This window comes from Salminus brasiliensis, chromosome 3, assembly GCF_030463535.1.
Source record: "Salminus brasiliensis chromosome 3, fSalBra1.hap2, whole genome shotgun sequence".
NCBI classification, from domain to species: domain Eukaryota; kingdom Metazoa; phylum Chordata; class Actinopteri; order Characiformes; family Bryconidae; genus Salminus; species Salminus brasiliensis.
The window spans coordinates 9190372-9206622 of record NC_132880.1 but is presented as its reverse complement, the minus strand read 5'-3'; the positions used below and the strand labels follow the sequence as shown (position 1 = coordinate 9206622).

The 16251-nt window shown below is 38.4% G+C and overlaps 1 protein-coding gene across 1 annotated transcript; it reads left to right on the top strand.

The window, feature by feature from the left end:
• The first annotated feature begins 761 nt into the window (after nt 1-761).
• LOC140551235 (T-cell differentiation antigen CD6-like) lies at nt 762-12862 on the top strand. The gene is made up of 8 exons (XM_072674625.1): nt 762-914; nt 2462-2524; nt 4984-5259; nt 7165-7479; nt 8792-9109; nt 9265-9324; nt 9883-10014; nt 10463-12862. Exons 2-8 carry the CDS (start codon nt 2473-2475, stop codon nt 10546-10548), a joined length of 1239 nt encoding a protein of 412 aa, XP_072530726.1. The 5' UTR covers nt 762-914; nt 2462-2472; the 3' UTR covers nt 10549-12862.
• Nucleotides 12863-16251: the final 3389 nt, after the last annotated feature.

Genomic DNA, 16251 nt, shown 5'->3' with positions numbered 1-16251 from the left:
ACTCGAGGTATTGAAACTGTGTGCTGAGCAGCTGTGTTCAATCCTTCAGCTCATCTATAACCTAAGCTACAGTCAGCAAGGAGTTCCAGTGGAGTGGAAAACCCCTTGTGTGGTTTCTGTCCCAAGAACAGGTGAATGAGAGCAAACTGAATGATTGAGTTGCTGCTCTGGCACCCCACCTAATGAAGAAAAAAGAGACACTGGCTGGTGCTGGCTGGCCTAGGGACATGGGTCAGATCACCTCTTGAACCACTGCATTATGAGGTTCATGTGCTTTGATTTCTCCAGTACATTGACCACAATATGCTGCCAGAATGCTGTGACGCTCATTGTGGGTATATCAGCAATGTAAAGGAGTACTGGTAAAGGGTAATACAGGAAGCTGGTAAAGGTCTAAACGGAACCACCTGCAGCTCAATGTCAGCAGTAACATCTACTGCTGACATACTTTAATTACACTTTCACTTTCGTTCTGAAGGCTACTTTAGACATATAGTAGTGCTGCTACATCTAGTAATCACTCAGAATTAAACTACTTAATGCGAACTAGTGTGATACCAACAGCCGCCTTCATGTAAGAAAAAAATTAAGATATTTTTACAGTAAAAAGCACATTACTTTCACAAAGTGCTCTATCCATATCTCTACCTTATCTTATTCAGGCAGTATGTTACCCCACCCTCTTTATTTTGCCTGTACACAGGGCTGGACTGGGAACTGAATTCAGCCCTGTACTTTTGTTTAGACCAACCCACCACAATCACAGGCTGTGTCAGGACACTTTAGCTAGTGTGCCTGTCCTCTGACTCGATTCCTGCTCTTCCCTTCTTTTACAAAGACCGTGAGGAAGATGAGCAAAGGTCATGGAGACCTGCTGTATTTATGTCTATTTTGGCTGAATTATAGCATGACAGGTACAATGCTATGCTTGTTTTTTGGAATTTGTCATTAATTGTTGTTGAGGTCTCACACAAGCATTTTGGGGCTGTTTTTGTGTTGCTGTGTATATGGAGAGACTTTTAGAAATGTTGCTAGAAACGGAGAGACTATCTGGTACTCCAGACTAGATTGCAACTAGCTGCTTCAGCTGCTGTTAGAAGCTATTTATCACATTTCATGTTGTAACATGGACTTGTCAAAGATTCACACACATTTTGGACCATTTGGTTTCATGGCTCTGTACAAATTCTAAGTAGGTAAAAGAGCATACTGAGTTCTTGACAAACTGTATTCTGACCTTTCGTCCTGTAAATCGATTAAAGAAGAATCAACATGGACAAAATGTAAGTTCTGTAACTTTAACGCTCATGCATCTTTATAGGGATGTTTTTTCTATGACTATCTAAAGTCAATATTTTAAACTCAATATGTATAAATATTTTTAATTTATTAACAGATACGTTGAATAGACATTCATTTAAGTAATATAAATTGTAAATATATTATTATTTCATTTTAATACATATATTAATAATGAATGAATATATTACTGTGTGTTATTTCATTCAATTTAATTCAACTTATTATCTTTATACAGTACAGCGAAACACTGTTATGTCTTCAGTGCAGTCTCAAGTGTCACAATAGTGCAAGGAAAATAGACAAAACACAGGACAGGGTGCACAGACAATAAACAAAAAATATATTATTATTATTATTATTATTATTATTATTATTTTTATTATTCGATATTTAGATTAGATAGATAGATAGATAGATAGATAGATAGATAGATAGGTAATTGAACGCATAGGTGTTCATAACATGTACATAAATGTATACTTGAATTGTGTAAACACAAATGCTTTTGAGCTTAATGTCCACTTAATTAACAAAATAACAAAATAAGCAGTATAACCATAAAATGACAACTGAATTATTACTTTGATACTACTACTAAAATATTATTTCTATATTATCATTAGTTCCAAGGGTTGTTTGAGTTAGCATGTGTGAACAACAAACACTAAGCCCCAAAGATACAGAGTATCAGTCAAACGTTTATTCAAATGTCAGATAATTATGAATGATTTTAATATTTTGCTTAGCATTGTGATACTACTAATTTAGCATACTATATATTTCAACAACTCTACAATGCTTTCAGCTGTAAATCATGTTCTACAGATCTGACCTTCAGTCCTGTGTCAAATCTGCTGAAGTTCAATGTTCATTTAAAAAAAGAATGTAATTCAGTTCTGTTCTGCTTATATCAAAACAGACCTATTGCTTGATAAAAAATTTTATCGTAGACAGGATCACACTGTTTAACGCATAGATCAATCATCAGGAGAAAAGCAGGTGTTCACAATCTTTTGACTGATCCAATATGTCGCCACTGTGGCGTGGGGGTGAGTGAGAGGGGGCTGAAGTCTTGCTGTAGCAGATAGGAGGTGGATTGTATCTCTGCTTGTCATTTTTTTTCCTTTCTTCTCTGTCACGATGCTCGGATTCGTCTCAGGCTTATGAAGAATGGAGGCCTTCAGAATTGTAGTGGTTCTTCAAGCTCTCGTCTGCTATGGAGGTAGGTTTTTTTTTTTCGTTTGGTTCAAATTCTTCTCTTTTAAGTGACCGTTTTTCTAACTATGTTCAAAAGTACAATTTCAACTTGGCAAAGTAAAAAGCATAACATGTTAATGTGTGGATGAGATCATTGCATTTACATTTAGCATTCAACCAGAGTAACTTACAAAAGTGCTTTACTGACCATCGTTATTCTCTTTAGGTTACATACGGGTAATATATAGTTAGGTTATATACGGGCCTTGTTAGTGTACATGCTCATTCATGAAGCATCAGCATACTAATGTTGTAAAAACATACAAACTGCTTTATACTTGCATGATTTTAGTAACGTGACACCAGTAATTAAGCACCTATTTATTAAGTATCATACTTCAGAGGTTTGCAGAAATTATTCTTGTAAAAGAGTTCCAATTGGGTTGATTAGTACTACTATTCATTACTTATACAGTACATAATAAAACATTGTACCTCCAAAATGACAACTTTCCAGAAGAAAGAAAAAAAAAACATTGTTGACTTTCGAACTTTGAATCCCAAAACAGTAACTACTTGTGGTAGCCGTTTGGCTTAGCATATTTTGTGGAGACCCTCAGGGATATATTTTAGGGCCTATACAACTGATTAATTATGACAACAATGTAGTTACAATATTAATGACCAAAATGTTACTTCACTTCTGTTTATGTTTGGGGCTTGGAGCTTTGACGTATAAGTAGGTTAGACTGGCGAGGCGATTCTAGGGTAAAGAAAACCACAATGTTTGCTGTACTCACAGTCTGCTAATAGTCCACTGTCATTATGAGCGGAGATACTGTGGAGAATAAACGCTGATTATGTATCTTTTCAAATATGAATAAATATGAATAATTAAAAAATATATAATACTACAAAACTGGCTATGAGCCATCACAGCCTTTCTGAGCTAAATTCATTAACAATGGTAACACTTCAGGTTATGAACATTCTGATGTCTTTAAGAGGCTTTGATAAGTTTGAGGTGCTCCCTCTTTTTGTGTTGAACGCTCTCTGACACTCATTGGCATACTGGCTTTTGATTGCATAACCTGATCCTAATCATCTGAATCAAACGCAATTCAAGGACCTATTGCTTCATCTGGCCTTACCGAGCCATTCCACAGCCGGTGTCAACTACACATGTAGGTTTAAGGCTTATTCATCCTCTTTTTGTATACAAAAATGAACATGTCTTGTAACTTTCACTGCCCACATACTTCAATATGTCCTTTATGTTGGAATAGATTTTAAGCAATGCATCCACTAAAGGGCAGTTCAGAGTCTCTGAGGAGGAGGTTGTGACGATGTACTTGCTGCATAAAAGTATAAAAGGCTGTAAACGACTGTAAATGAAAAGTTCTACCTTTTCTGACAGAGTTTGGTTTTTGTCATGACCGTATGGCAGTGGTCTTGTCTCATGGCAATTGTTAATAGTGCTTTGGTTGCCCTGGGAAGGGTTTTGGAGAGACGGATGTGTTTACCCTATAACGTGGCTCAAATGTGTCTCAGACCCCATTCATGCCTGGTCACTTCATGTGTATCTGTATTGTATCCTGATAAGATTTTAGCCACATGCATTTACACTCCAGTTAGTCAGACTGGAATCCGATTGCTATGTGGGACAAAATACGCAAATCTGCTTGTTGTATGGCAGCCAGTTGTTTTTCCGTTCAGCCTCTTCCTGTGCTGTGCTGAAGATGGTTGCTGTCTTGAAATTCTCAATTTTACATAAATGGATCACATTCCCAGTGACGTACTGCACGGGGAGGGGTTTCGGTTGGACCTGGCAGAGTTGGTAGTTGAATGCGTCTTGGGCTATGTTCAGGCAGGCAAATCTGCCTATCTGCATTGGTTGCTGTGCTAACAAGCTTTCATACGCAAAAGAAGAAGAGATAGAGGTCGCTCTGGATTTAACGTGGTTGTTGTCTGGCGTGCCTTGAGTATCTCAAAAGAAACTTTGAAATCCAATTTGAGTGTCCAGACTGAGACGCTCTGTACAAGTCTGTTTGTAATCACATTTCAAACCACCTCCAAGTGTGGTTTTTGGCTGTCCACACTATTAAAAATCAAACTGGATACAGTCTAGATATGCAGAAAAATCTAGATATGCCTTGGAGCGATGGATGTGTTTACACTGCTATAACATGTGGCTCAACTGATCCAGTAGAATAGACCAATAAAACTCTATAGTCTAAAGTCTAAATCTGATCTAAACCTGTCTATCATGCATTTATTGAAACTGGTAATTGTATCTGTAAATATACACCCAGTAACATTTTAAACTCCAGAGTTATAAGCCATAAGATGTATTACTCCTTAACTCCTATAAAACTAATGTAAGCTCTGCAGTTATTAGAGTAAAAGATTGAAGTGTGGATCCACACGTAGACCCTTAATTAGAGTTTAACTGGTTTAACATTTCCTTCTTTTGTTCCCCCCCAGCTAAACTGTACATAACTCAGACCTCCAGGCCGTGCTCATGGACGGTGACCTCTCCAGACGAGAATCAGAGATTGCCTGCATTCAAACAACCTCTGCACCCCCTTGCTACTCAAGTGTGTCAGACCCTGGGCTGTGGGGAAGTGTATGAGCTAAAGGAAAGCGCTGCAGACCCCAATTCAAGTTGCCTTACAGGCTGCATCCACCACAACAGCACACTGATCAACTGCAGCCGCACTGCTGCAGGAGGCTGCATGGTTATGTCTGAAGTCATCTGCGGTAAGAGCTGATGTTTAGCTCCGGTTGAGGCGATTTGTTGATGTAGATTAAGCACAGCTGTTTATCAAGAATGAAGAATCTGGTAATACACGGTATGCTTGGTGTTTCACTGAAGAACCTTTTTTTAATTTGAATAAAAGCAAAAACTAAGCATGTGAAATGTTTTTTTTTGAATACTGAACCTCCAGTCCTCATAAGCTTCACTTTGAAAAGAACAGAAAACCCACTGAATCAATAGAAACCAATAGTTAAAGGGGCTTTGAGTGGTCCAGTGCTGCCACTGCCACTGCCACTATGATCCGTGGATCGCTGATTTGAATCCTGAGTCATGCCGCTTGCCATCAGCAGCCGAAGTCTGGGAGAGCACAATTGGTCTTGCTCTCTCAGGGGTGGGTTAATGGCACTTCCTCCCCAAATCACCCTTAGCCACTTGTCACACATAACTCTTCACTGTTGCTCAGCACAGGCGTCTGTTAGCTATTGTATCAGAGCTGGGAAGCCGTTGGCTACCTAGCGATGCTGTATCAGCAGCAGTTCGAAAAGAGGCAGTGGCTGTCTCCTCCGAGACATGTGCTAGTCTCTGACCCTTTTGTTGGGGGCATTGCTAGTGATAAGAGGAGTTTACATGAACAGGGATTGGGTAAAAAAATGGGGTTAGTTAGAAATAAATTATAAAAAAAGAAACCAATGAGTAGTTGGTTCAATGAGCTTCAGCTTCTATAAGTACTCAACAAGGTACTTGATTACAAATACTAGAACTATGGATGGTAACTATACTGAACATCCTCTAAGACAGCTTTGGAAACAACTAAACTACCAAAGGCACACAGAGTGATCAAATTGCATGGTTTATTATTCTAATGTTAGTATTGTTCTAAATAAATGAACATTTATGGATCAGATAAATATCATATGTGCTCATATATATATGTAGATCCTTCGCAAATTAGCCTAATGTGGAACATTTTTTTGCATTGAAGGTACTTCCTGTTTAAAGATAGCCTGACCTTAATGGACATGGATGTTTGTGTACATATCTGCCAATGCTGATACTGATTCATAAAAGTTTATTAAATATACTAGCATTAATAAGTAAAATAACATTAATTTTATTACAAGTACAGTCAAAAGAATGAAAGATTAAATATAAATATTAAAAATGAAAGATATTTTGTGCAGTTTGAATAGATCAGTTTGAAATACATTTGTGCGCCAATTGTAATACTGGAGTATTCATATGTGACAGCCTTAATAAAACCGTAGAGAACATGTGAGCTTGCAGGCTTGTGAAGGGGGATTTGATTTCAAGCAATACTTGGGAACTTTCTTAGCCTATACTAGGGCATTCAGTGTGTAGCTAGCCATCATGGACATCTGTTAGCTGATGTAACAGAATCAGCAGTTAGCGTTCCCCTGCAAGCGTGTTCAGCTGTCCAATGGTGTGTTAGCGACAGTCTGTAAAGATGTCGCTGTGCTTTACATGTCTTGGAGGAAGCACATGCTAGACCTTATTCTCCCAGTGCTAGTGGCATTGTCTGCAAAGAGTAGATGGTCAATGCCAATTGGCAGTAAACACTGACCAAAAAATCCTGTCTATACAATGCCGTCTTGGTAACTGCTTGCTTGCCTTGTTCACTTTGGTCTACTCTACTCATGCAGTGATTAGTAGCTAAACAGCCAGTCAGCGAACCTACCTGCGACAAACCTGGGACAGTCGCCACTCGGGCTTGGTTTGTCAGGGCCCTAAACCCACACCCACTTGAGTTTAGAAATGGCTTCCTGATTAGCTAATTAGTTGGCTAGTCGATTGTGTTAGAGCAGAGAAAATGAAAACATATGCAAGGCAGTTTTACTCCAGGTCCTGTGTACTGTGTACTAACTGACCGGTCGCATTTGTCACTTCAGGTAACAACAAGGTCCGACTGAGTGGAGGAAGCCACCGCTGTGCTGGGCGTGTGGAGCTGTGGCGGGCGGGACAGTGGGGCACAGTGTGTGATGACGAATGGGACACACAAGATGCTGATGTAGTTTGTGCTCAGCTGGGCTGTGGATATGCAATCTCAGTCACAGGGCAGGGTGACCCATACAGTCAGGGTAGAGGCCCCATTCAGCTCGATGATCTGAACTGCACAGGAAAAGAGAGAAGTCTATGGGAGTGTCCTGCAGTGATGGATGACCACGACTGTGGACATAAAGAGGATGCTGGAGTGGTGTGTTCAGGTATGCTATGATACATTGTACAATCATGCTAGGGAATCTTTAAAGTTATTTAGAAACATAGTTTGGTCCCTAATGATGCCATAGCCATCTGTTATAAGGAGCCCCAATCTCTTTAAGAGCTCTTTATCTCCACCTATATTTTTTTTATCTCAGGATTGACGGAATTGGCTATCCTTCACTTTCTGCTTAGTGTGTGAAGGAGGGAGACCCAGCAACCACGTGGAGTGAGCTAACTAACTGACATAACTAAACTGGGTTAAAATAAATAGCAAACTAGACGGGACATACATTTATGCATATACACATCAACCACTGCATTGAAGCTACTGAAAAAAAAACCTTTCCAGCAGCAATGGTCATCACAGATTATAGACGCATTGGCGAACCACACCATAACCACACATAAGCACGAATGAACATAAGGGTTGGTAAAAGATAAAGGAGATATCTTTTGGAGAACATGGGAGCCATTTATGGACCTCTGACCACCCACCCAGCCTGGACTATGTACTGTGACTGTAAAATTGCTCTAGTTGTAGTAATTGGGCTAAAATAAAAAAATAAAAGGGGTCATTAAATGTCATTAAACTTTTCATGCCATTTTCTTGACATAGTTGAATAATGAGAGTTCAGGACATGGAACTGACATGCAGGAAACCTCAAACCTCTTCATTCAGTCTTGACTCATTACATTAAATCCAGCTCACTAGCAAAAGGCCTAGTTAAAGGGGGCGTAACAGTGAAATGCAATGGCGACCTCGGGAGAATATGCTAAAATTGCGGTAGCAATGTTGGAAAAGGCTAGTAGACCGTGTTCTTACAACTATGTTGGCAACTATGGCTACCATAGTTGATGAGGCTGTTAGCCGGTGTGCTAACACTTTAGTAGGGATGTTGGACAAGGCCGGTAGACGGTATGTTTTAGAAGCTATGTTTGGACAGTTTTGGATGCTGTGTATTTTGTCATGACCTTGGGGGGCGGAGCTTCTGAAGGAACACTGAAAGGAGGGGTGTATTTTTTTTTGTTCAAATATCAACAGTTGTTCTCCAGAATTGTCCGTAGCATTTTTACTGGAAGCTTATACCCAATAAAACAGCATGCCTGCCCCCTTAACCAGAATAAAACTGAAAACAGACAAACATGTGTTAGCTGCTTGACTACATTTAGGGTAACAGGGAAATTAAAGACTTTATTTTTTTCTCTGAACTGTCCCAACAACTGTTAACCTGCCACACCATAACAACCTTATCAGAGAGCCAGATGTGATCCATGTAAATGTGACCTGTTGTTTCTTCACATTTCTGCCTGAAGAATACAAAGCCTTGAGACTGACCGGAGGACAGGATCGTTGCTCTGGAAGAGTGGAGATCCATCGTAATGGATTGTGGGGGACGGTGTGTGATGACTCCTGGGATAAACAAGAGGCATTCTTGGCCTGTGCCATGTTGGACTGCGGGGTTGCAAAAACGTTCACAGGCTTCGAGAAGCCCTTCACACACAAAAGTGAAACACGCTGGTATTACATGTGTCCAAAAAATCCTGCAGTCCTGTGGGACTGTACAGAGATTGACACTTCCACCAAGCCCCACTTCTGTACAGACTCAAAAGCTGCAGGAGTGATTTGTAACAGTGAGTAAAGTTATGTCTGTCATTTGAATTGTCCTGATGTTGGACATATTTAAGAAGTAATGCTTGATTAGATATTTTAATGCTCTTTATTATACTGCACTTTTTATTACCAAATTAACTTTTTAAAAAATGACTAAACTGAACATTCGTGCTAGATTCTGCTGGACTGCCTGTTCCCCCCAGCCCAAAGGCAACTACACCTGCATTAACAACAGGTAAGAGTTTGATCAGGAAAATTCTGGAAGAGCAACTAAAATGTAGTTAAGAAATAACACCACTATGTCTTAACAGTTGAATTAAGCTTGGTATCAGACACCTTGAGTTCCACAGGTTTTACATTTGGTGAACATTAAAATTAAACATGAGTTTAATCTCCACCAGGTGGAGAAGAAAAAAAGTTTACTCTCTGTTTCTGACAGCAGTATGACCCAAAATATAATTTATATATAAATGTATATATATATATATATATATATACATATATATACACATATATATATATATATATATATGTTGAACAAAAGTTTTTTTCTTATTCTTTTAAATTTAAAACAAGACCATTTAAATGGACTGCAAATAAAATTCATGGTTGACAGACTTGCTGAAAGAGACTCAGCATTTTTGCTCGTGGTTATTGATTTCCTAATGACACATTCTTGAATGTTTACCCTTTGCATTGCTTTCTTGTGTTTTGGAAAGATGTCAATCCCTCAAGAAAGAGGACTGATTCACATTTTGGACATCTTTTACATGTGTGTTCTTTCTCTTCTTAGTGCAAATGACCACTGCTGGACCCAAAGTCTTGTGGTCTCTGGAACGGCTAAGCTGCATTGTCTTGTCCTTGGCTCTTTTGAGCACATCTGCCTTTATCATCATTCTGTGTTGCCAGGCAAAGAAAAAAAACGGTAGGTTGAAATGCATTATTGCATTATTGTCCTCTAAAACGTTCCAGGAGAGAACGGTAAGAGTTCTTACTATAAGTTCCTAGGGTGATAAACATTAGTATTTGTTAGTACATGTTAGTCCATGATAAATGTTAGTAGTCATTCTTTCCCACCCACTTCAGTATCTTTAAACAACTGAATGTTACAGTTGTAACCCAAAGGTTGTTAGGGAGCCCCCTGGTGGCCATGGGCCTCTAAGTGACAGCTTTTGTGGTTTATTAGGTAGAGCTGACTCTGGATTTTGAATTGGGGTCTGATTATTATTTTTTCATATTATTATGTTGTTGATTTAATATCTAATAATATGTATGACTCACCTCCCTGATTACTCGGCTTCCAGATACAGAAAATACAGTGGTATTGTAACGACCCTGGGAGGATGTGTATAATGTCTTTTTCTATTTTACAGAAGTGAGAGGGAAAACCACCACCAGAGGGAGCAGAAAGGACGCACCCAGGTTCCCTGATCAGTCATGGGAAGAGCTTCAGCTGTAGAGCTATGTCTGTGCAAGACCTTGACTGTTAGTGTGCAGCTTTTTATAAGAATATTTCATGGTGTGCTGTTGGAAAACATTAATTGCAGTACCACGGTAAAGTTAGTTTGAGTCAATGTTAAAAGCCCCAAATCACCTTCATTTATGTACTATCAACTTCTCAGGTCAGTAACATTTAAGGCTAAATGTGCAATTCCATCCAGAGACGGAAAAAAGATTGCCCTAGCGAGAAACACAGTTGACTCCTTCATGTGACAAGTTAACCTTTTACTTTGAACTAATGACCCTTCTTCTGCTCCATTGTCCTCCACAATGTCTTTCTCTGTCTTTCTACTCATCCATTGCAATTTAACACCTCAACACAACAACAGCAGGGACCTCTTACAGTCCCTCCCTTCTGCACCACAAACATTCGAACCTTTGACCACTAGCAGCTATCCCCCCATCTCAAACCAACCCATCTCCCAACCGAGCAGTCCAGCAACCCTACACTCACATTCACTGCTGACCTAGGAAACTCAAACTGGGTAAAGATGCAGGACCAGATGGACTGAAAGGTACTGTGGCTTCAGTACTCAAGGTGTGGAAACTGTGTGCTGAGCAGCTGTGTTCAATCCTTCAGCTCATCTCTAACCTCAGCAAGGAGTGCCAGTGGAGTGGAAAATCCCTTGTGTGGCTTCTGTCCCCAAGAACAGGCAACTGTCACCAAACTGAATGACTTTCGAATCCTCTGACATCTTAAAGAATGAAATCCGTTGGGACCACTGGTCAGATCACTTCTCAAACCACTGCACTGTGAGGATCATGTCCTTCCATTTCTCCAGGTACATTTACCACAATACATCCTATGCTGTGAGGGGAGAAGCTTTGACCAATGCATTGGACAGTGGAATGTGGACAATCTGACAATCGACAGCGTGTGTGGATGCAGCTCTGACATGGCTAAATGTAGGACCAGGGACACCCAATCAGCTGTGCTTACTCCGTTCATGTTTAACCTGTAGCCTTTAACCCTGATATACAGGTACAAAACAACAACACAGTCATGTCATCTGCAGAAATCCTCTGATGACCCAGTCATTGTGGGGTGCGTCAGAAGTGGACAGGAGGATACAGGAAACTGGTAAAAGACTTAAACCAGTATGCTAACTGGTGTTAATGAAACCACCTGCAGCTCGCTGTCCATAACGTCTGTTGTAGGAGTTAGGTTGACCTCTCAGGAGGTTGTGACAGAATGAGTATCAGTGGACTCTCTAAACTGATAGACAGTGAAAAGCATATTACTTTCATATAGTGCTCTATCCGTATCTCTAACTTATCTTATTAAGGCAGTATGCTAACTCCACTCTCTTTCTTTTTTGCCTAATAAGGGTCTGTTTACAGTGCAATTACAATAAGTATTTGGACAGTGACATTTTTTGGCATTTTTCACATCAGTATAGACGTGTAGACTTTTATGTTTAATTTAATATAAAAGTCAAAATACAAAAATATTGTATCATCCATTAAGGAATTACAGACATTACCTTCCAATAGTTACCCTTCATTTTCACAACTTTCAAACAAAATATCTAAAAGCCTGCCTGAAAGGTTCTGAAACCAAATTCATTGAACCAAAGATAAAATTCAGAATGAAAAAGATAAGAAAGGATACAGGATTCAATTCCACGTCATCTGTCAAACATGGTGGCGGCACTGTTAAGGCATGGGCAATTGTGGCTGCCAATGGAACGGACTCTCTGGTGTTTATTGATGATATGACTCTTGATAGAAGTAACTGGGTAAATTCAAATTCATAGAGCTAAAAATGTAAAGTGCTATACTTTCTGGTCATATTCAGTCAAATTCTGCAAAACCAATAACATACTTACTTATATACTTACTTATACTTACTTAATAACGTACTTATAGACAAGACTGTTTGCCCCAGCTCTAATGCTGCACAATTTGTCTATCTATCTATCTATCTATCTATTTATCTATCTATTTATCTATCTATCTATCTATCTATCTATCTATCTATCTATCTAATAAAGAAATATAAAATTATACATATCAGTATATAAATCTGAAATAATACTATGAAAAGATCAATGTATGGAAATCAGAGATAAAGGCAAGAGGTACAAGACAAGAAAATGCCATAAAATAATATCCCAAACACTTAGATATTATGTGAGGAAATAATATCTGACGAAATGGAAGCTGCATCACACCTCCCAGACACTGCCTAGCAACATTTCCCCAAACTCAAAACACCATCCCAAAAGTGAAGAATGGAAAAAAACATCATAATAAAAAAACATTATAATGTTTTGGGGATGCTTTTCTTCAGCGTGGTCTGTGTGAGATATGCTGACAAATACACATATAAAGATTTTGGAAAAGTGCTTTAAGAGAGAGATTTTTGGTAATAAAAAAAAAAGACTGGAAGAATGTGTATTGTATCTAATTCAGAGAGACCTGATCATGTTTACGTCAGTTGAATACTTTTACAAGGTATTGTATTTGTAAGTGCATAGATTCTTCCACACAGCTCAGCAGAGATACACTTACTAATTTAGTCACTAAGTCTTTGATTCAGATGCCTGGGTGGGTGTAGGTGGATGAATAGCCGATTCGTGAGCAAGATTCAGTGTCATACTCAGATAGTTATGTAGCTTCAGAAGTTCAGAAGCTTTATGCAAAAACACTGCATGTATTTCCCGGACATGTGAACGGTAATCCCCTCTGTAATCTCTGCTGCTGACCTTAGTAGTTTCAAATGCAAATCAGCAAAAGTCAGGACAGCCCAAAGTCTTTTTAACATGTTTAGACATTTGACCTTCATCTGAACAATATTAAAAAAGGAGGTGGTATAACTAAACACATACAACTGATGAAATGTATTTAAAATCATTAGTAAAACATTAGTAAAATGTAATTATATATATATATATATATACATATATATTAATTTATATTATATACACCTCTACATTTGTTACTACTTTAAATGTCTAAAATGAGAATCAGGTGCAGAACATCAGCTGCAGATGATCAGAACATGGTTAGAGAGGATTCTGGAGGAGCCTGTCTTCTTTAAACCTCAGACATTTAGTTTGATTTGCTCTTGATTTTTGAAGTGAGTGGTAAAGATCACCATCGATTACCAAGAGCTGGATCACCAAGAGCTCTCTGAGGCCTTCAGAAAGAAGGTTGTAAATGCAGATGAGTCTGGAAAGAGTAAAAAAAATGTTAAAACAATTAGAAACCAGGGAAATTTTCTATAGCTTTCAGTTGGTGGACAAAGGTTAGTGTGTCTAAAAACAATAGGGTTTTCATGTCTAATTATATAATATAAATTAATTGTAGCTTATGGAAATTAATTTTATCTGTAATTATCTATTTGGAATAATTTTCTGTCATATTTACCTAAAGATTTGATCTTACAAATGAAACGGGTGAATATACACAGGGCTCATTTTCTACTGTACATTTATCTTCAATCAAGGGTTCAGTTTATTAAAACATTGATTAGAAACTTTAAGATACGGATAAACTGAAGAGAACATGTGAGCTCTATCTAGAGGCCTATCTAGGGGTCTATTTTAATATAATGATTATTGTATATAGATATCTGAAAACACACAGCTATGTTTATAAAAAAGCTAAACATACAGGCCTTTCTTCTGTTGAAGACAAAAAGGATAAGCTATGCTCAACACACCTTTCACAACAGCTTCCTCTGGAGGTCAACAGAGGTGACTGCAGCTCGTCAACAGCAAAGTACCTTAAACACACATGCCTTTGACATTTTGTCCACTACATTTTTTAAAATAAGCAGCAAACATATAACATGACGATTGAATTATTACTTCAGTAGTTCTACTACAGCTAAAAAAACCCTATATATATATACATATATATTATCACTATCATAAGTTTTAACATGTGTGAACAAGAAATACACAGCACCAGGTTAATGTTTAAGTAAACCTGCTGGAGTTATTCTCACAGGTAACTGTGCTTTATACACTACATAACAGTGACATAACAATGCCACAACCATTTACTGGCAGATGTCAAAGGCAGTCATGAGATTATGACAGATGATGTCTGTGTGGTAATGTGCGGCGAAGGAGATAAAAGCTTCAGGAAGACGCAAAGGTGAGGATCCATCAGTTGTGGATCATTTATTCATAAGTACACACAAAAAGTAGAAAAAAATACAAAGGGAAATACATAAAAAAAAGTGTCACTGGGCTTCTCCCAGCCTCATGACTACTCTTTAGTCTATGAGCCCGCCAGCTAGGCCCTGCCACCTTTAGCAAACAGTGTCCGCTCCAAGTGTCCAATCGCTCATGTGCACTGTCCCCTAAATACCTCCCCTTCCCTGGAAGATACCAACCTACAGTAATGAACTCTTACGCAATGAACTTAGATTTCTCTATATACATATTTCTTACTGGTGTATATGTTTTTAAGCTAGCTTACTCAGACTCAGCGTCTTGTATTACTAAGAGTGTGGAGTAGATTTAACCACATTGGTGATGAGTCTGGCGTCTTTGACATCATCACAGTCTGTTATGCTAATAGTGCCTTGTTACCATTACTGGTTAGTGCAATGACAAATGCTATAATGCTTGTTGGTATGACACATGCTATTTACATTTAAGACATTTATCAGACGCTCTTATCCAGAGCGACTCACAAAAGTGCTTCAATGTTTACTCCGAAAATACCTTTCGCTAGTTTGTATCGGCTTGGATCCAAAAGATACCTTAGCTTAAATACTGCTAAATACTGCTAAAGTCAGTATGGAGACCAAAATACTTAGCACTACACTTTGCCCTATTTTAAACTCATGAGCAGTATCTGTCCTAATGGTTACTGCCAATGGTGTTAGGTCATACTATAATATTAACAACTCATGGCAGCATATGACATCTGTCAGGACGTGTTCATAGCAAGGCTATGTCATAATGTGGAGATCAAAAAATGTTTCAGAAGAATTTAGTAGTTTCATCCTCAATGTTGTAAACTGTCCCTAAAAAAACACTTGAATCAGTGAAAAAAGATTGCATTCTAAGTAATTTTGGAGCATTTCTATTAGTCCATTTATCAGGAATTATCATAAAATGTAAAAACCAACTGCCAGATTCACAATATGTCAAAAAGTGAAAAAATAATAAACAAGGGTTTTGCGAGACAGTGATGAAATGTGCTTTATGTTCAACTAATCAATCCAGTAAACATTTGGAAGCAGTTTTCAAGACCTCCTTTCAAGCCTAAACCCAGACTATAAAAATGGCACCATAGGCACTGCAATTTTGTCCAAAACTGGTGGTGCAATAATTATGAATGATTTTCATATTTTGCTATTAAATCGTTTAGTATCAAGCATTGTGATACTACACACTGCAACAACTCTACAATGCGTTCAGCTGTAAATCATGTGCTACAGGTCTGGCCTGTGTCAAATCTGCTGAAGTTCAATGTTCATTTAAAAAAAGAATGTAATTCATTTCTTTTCTGCTTATATCAAAACAGACCTATCGCTTGATTCAATTTTTAATCGTAGACAGGCTCACACTGTTTAACGTATAGATCAATCATCAGGAGAAAAGCAGGTGTTCACAATCTTTTGACTGATCCAATATGTCGCCACTGTGGCGTGGGGGTGAGTGAGAGGGGGCTAAAGTCTTGCTGTAGCAGATAGGAG

Coding starts and splice junctions, on each gene's coding strand:
- LOC140551235 (XM_072674625.1), top strand. CDS start 2,473: ATGGAGGCCTTCAGAATTGTAGTGGTTCTTCAAGCTCTCGTCTGCTAT. Junction 2,525..4,983: donor AGCTCTCGTCTGCTATGGAG/GTAGGTTTTTTT, acceptor GTTCCCCCCCAG/CTAAACTGTACATAACTCAG. Junction 9,325..9,882: donor TACACCTGCATTAACAACAG/GTAAGAGTTTGA, acceptor TTCTCTTCTTAG/TGCAAATGACCACTGCTGGA.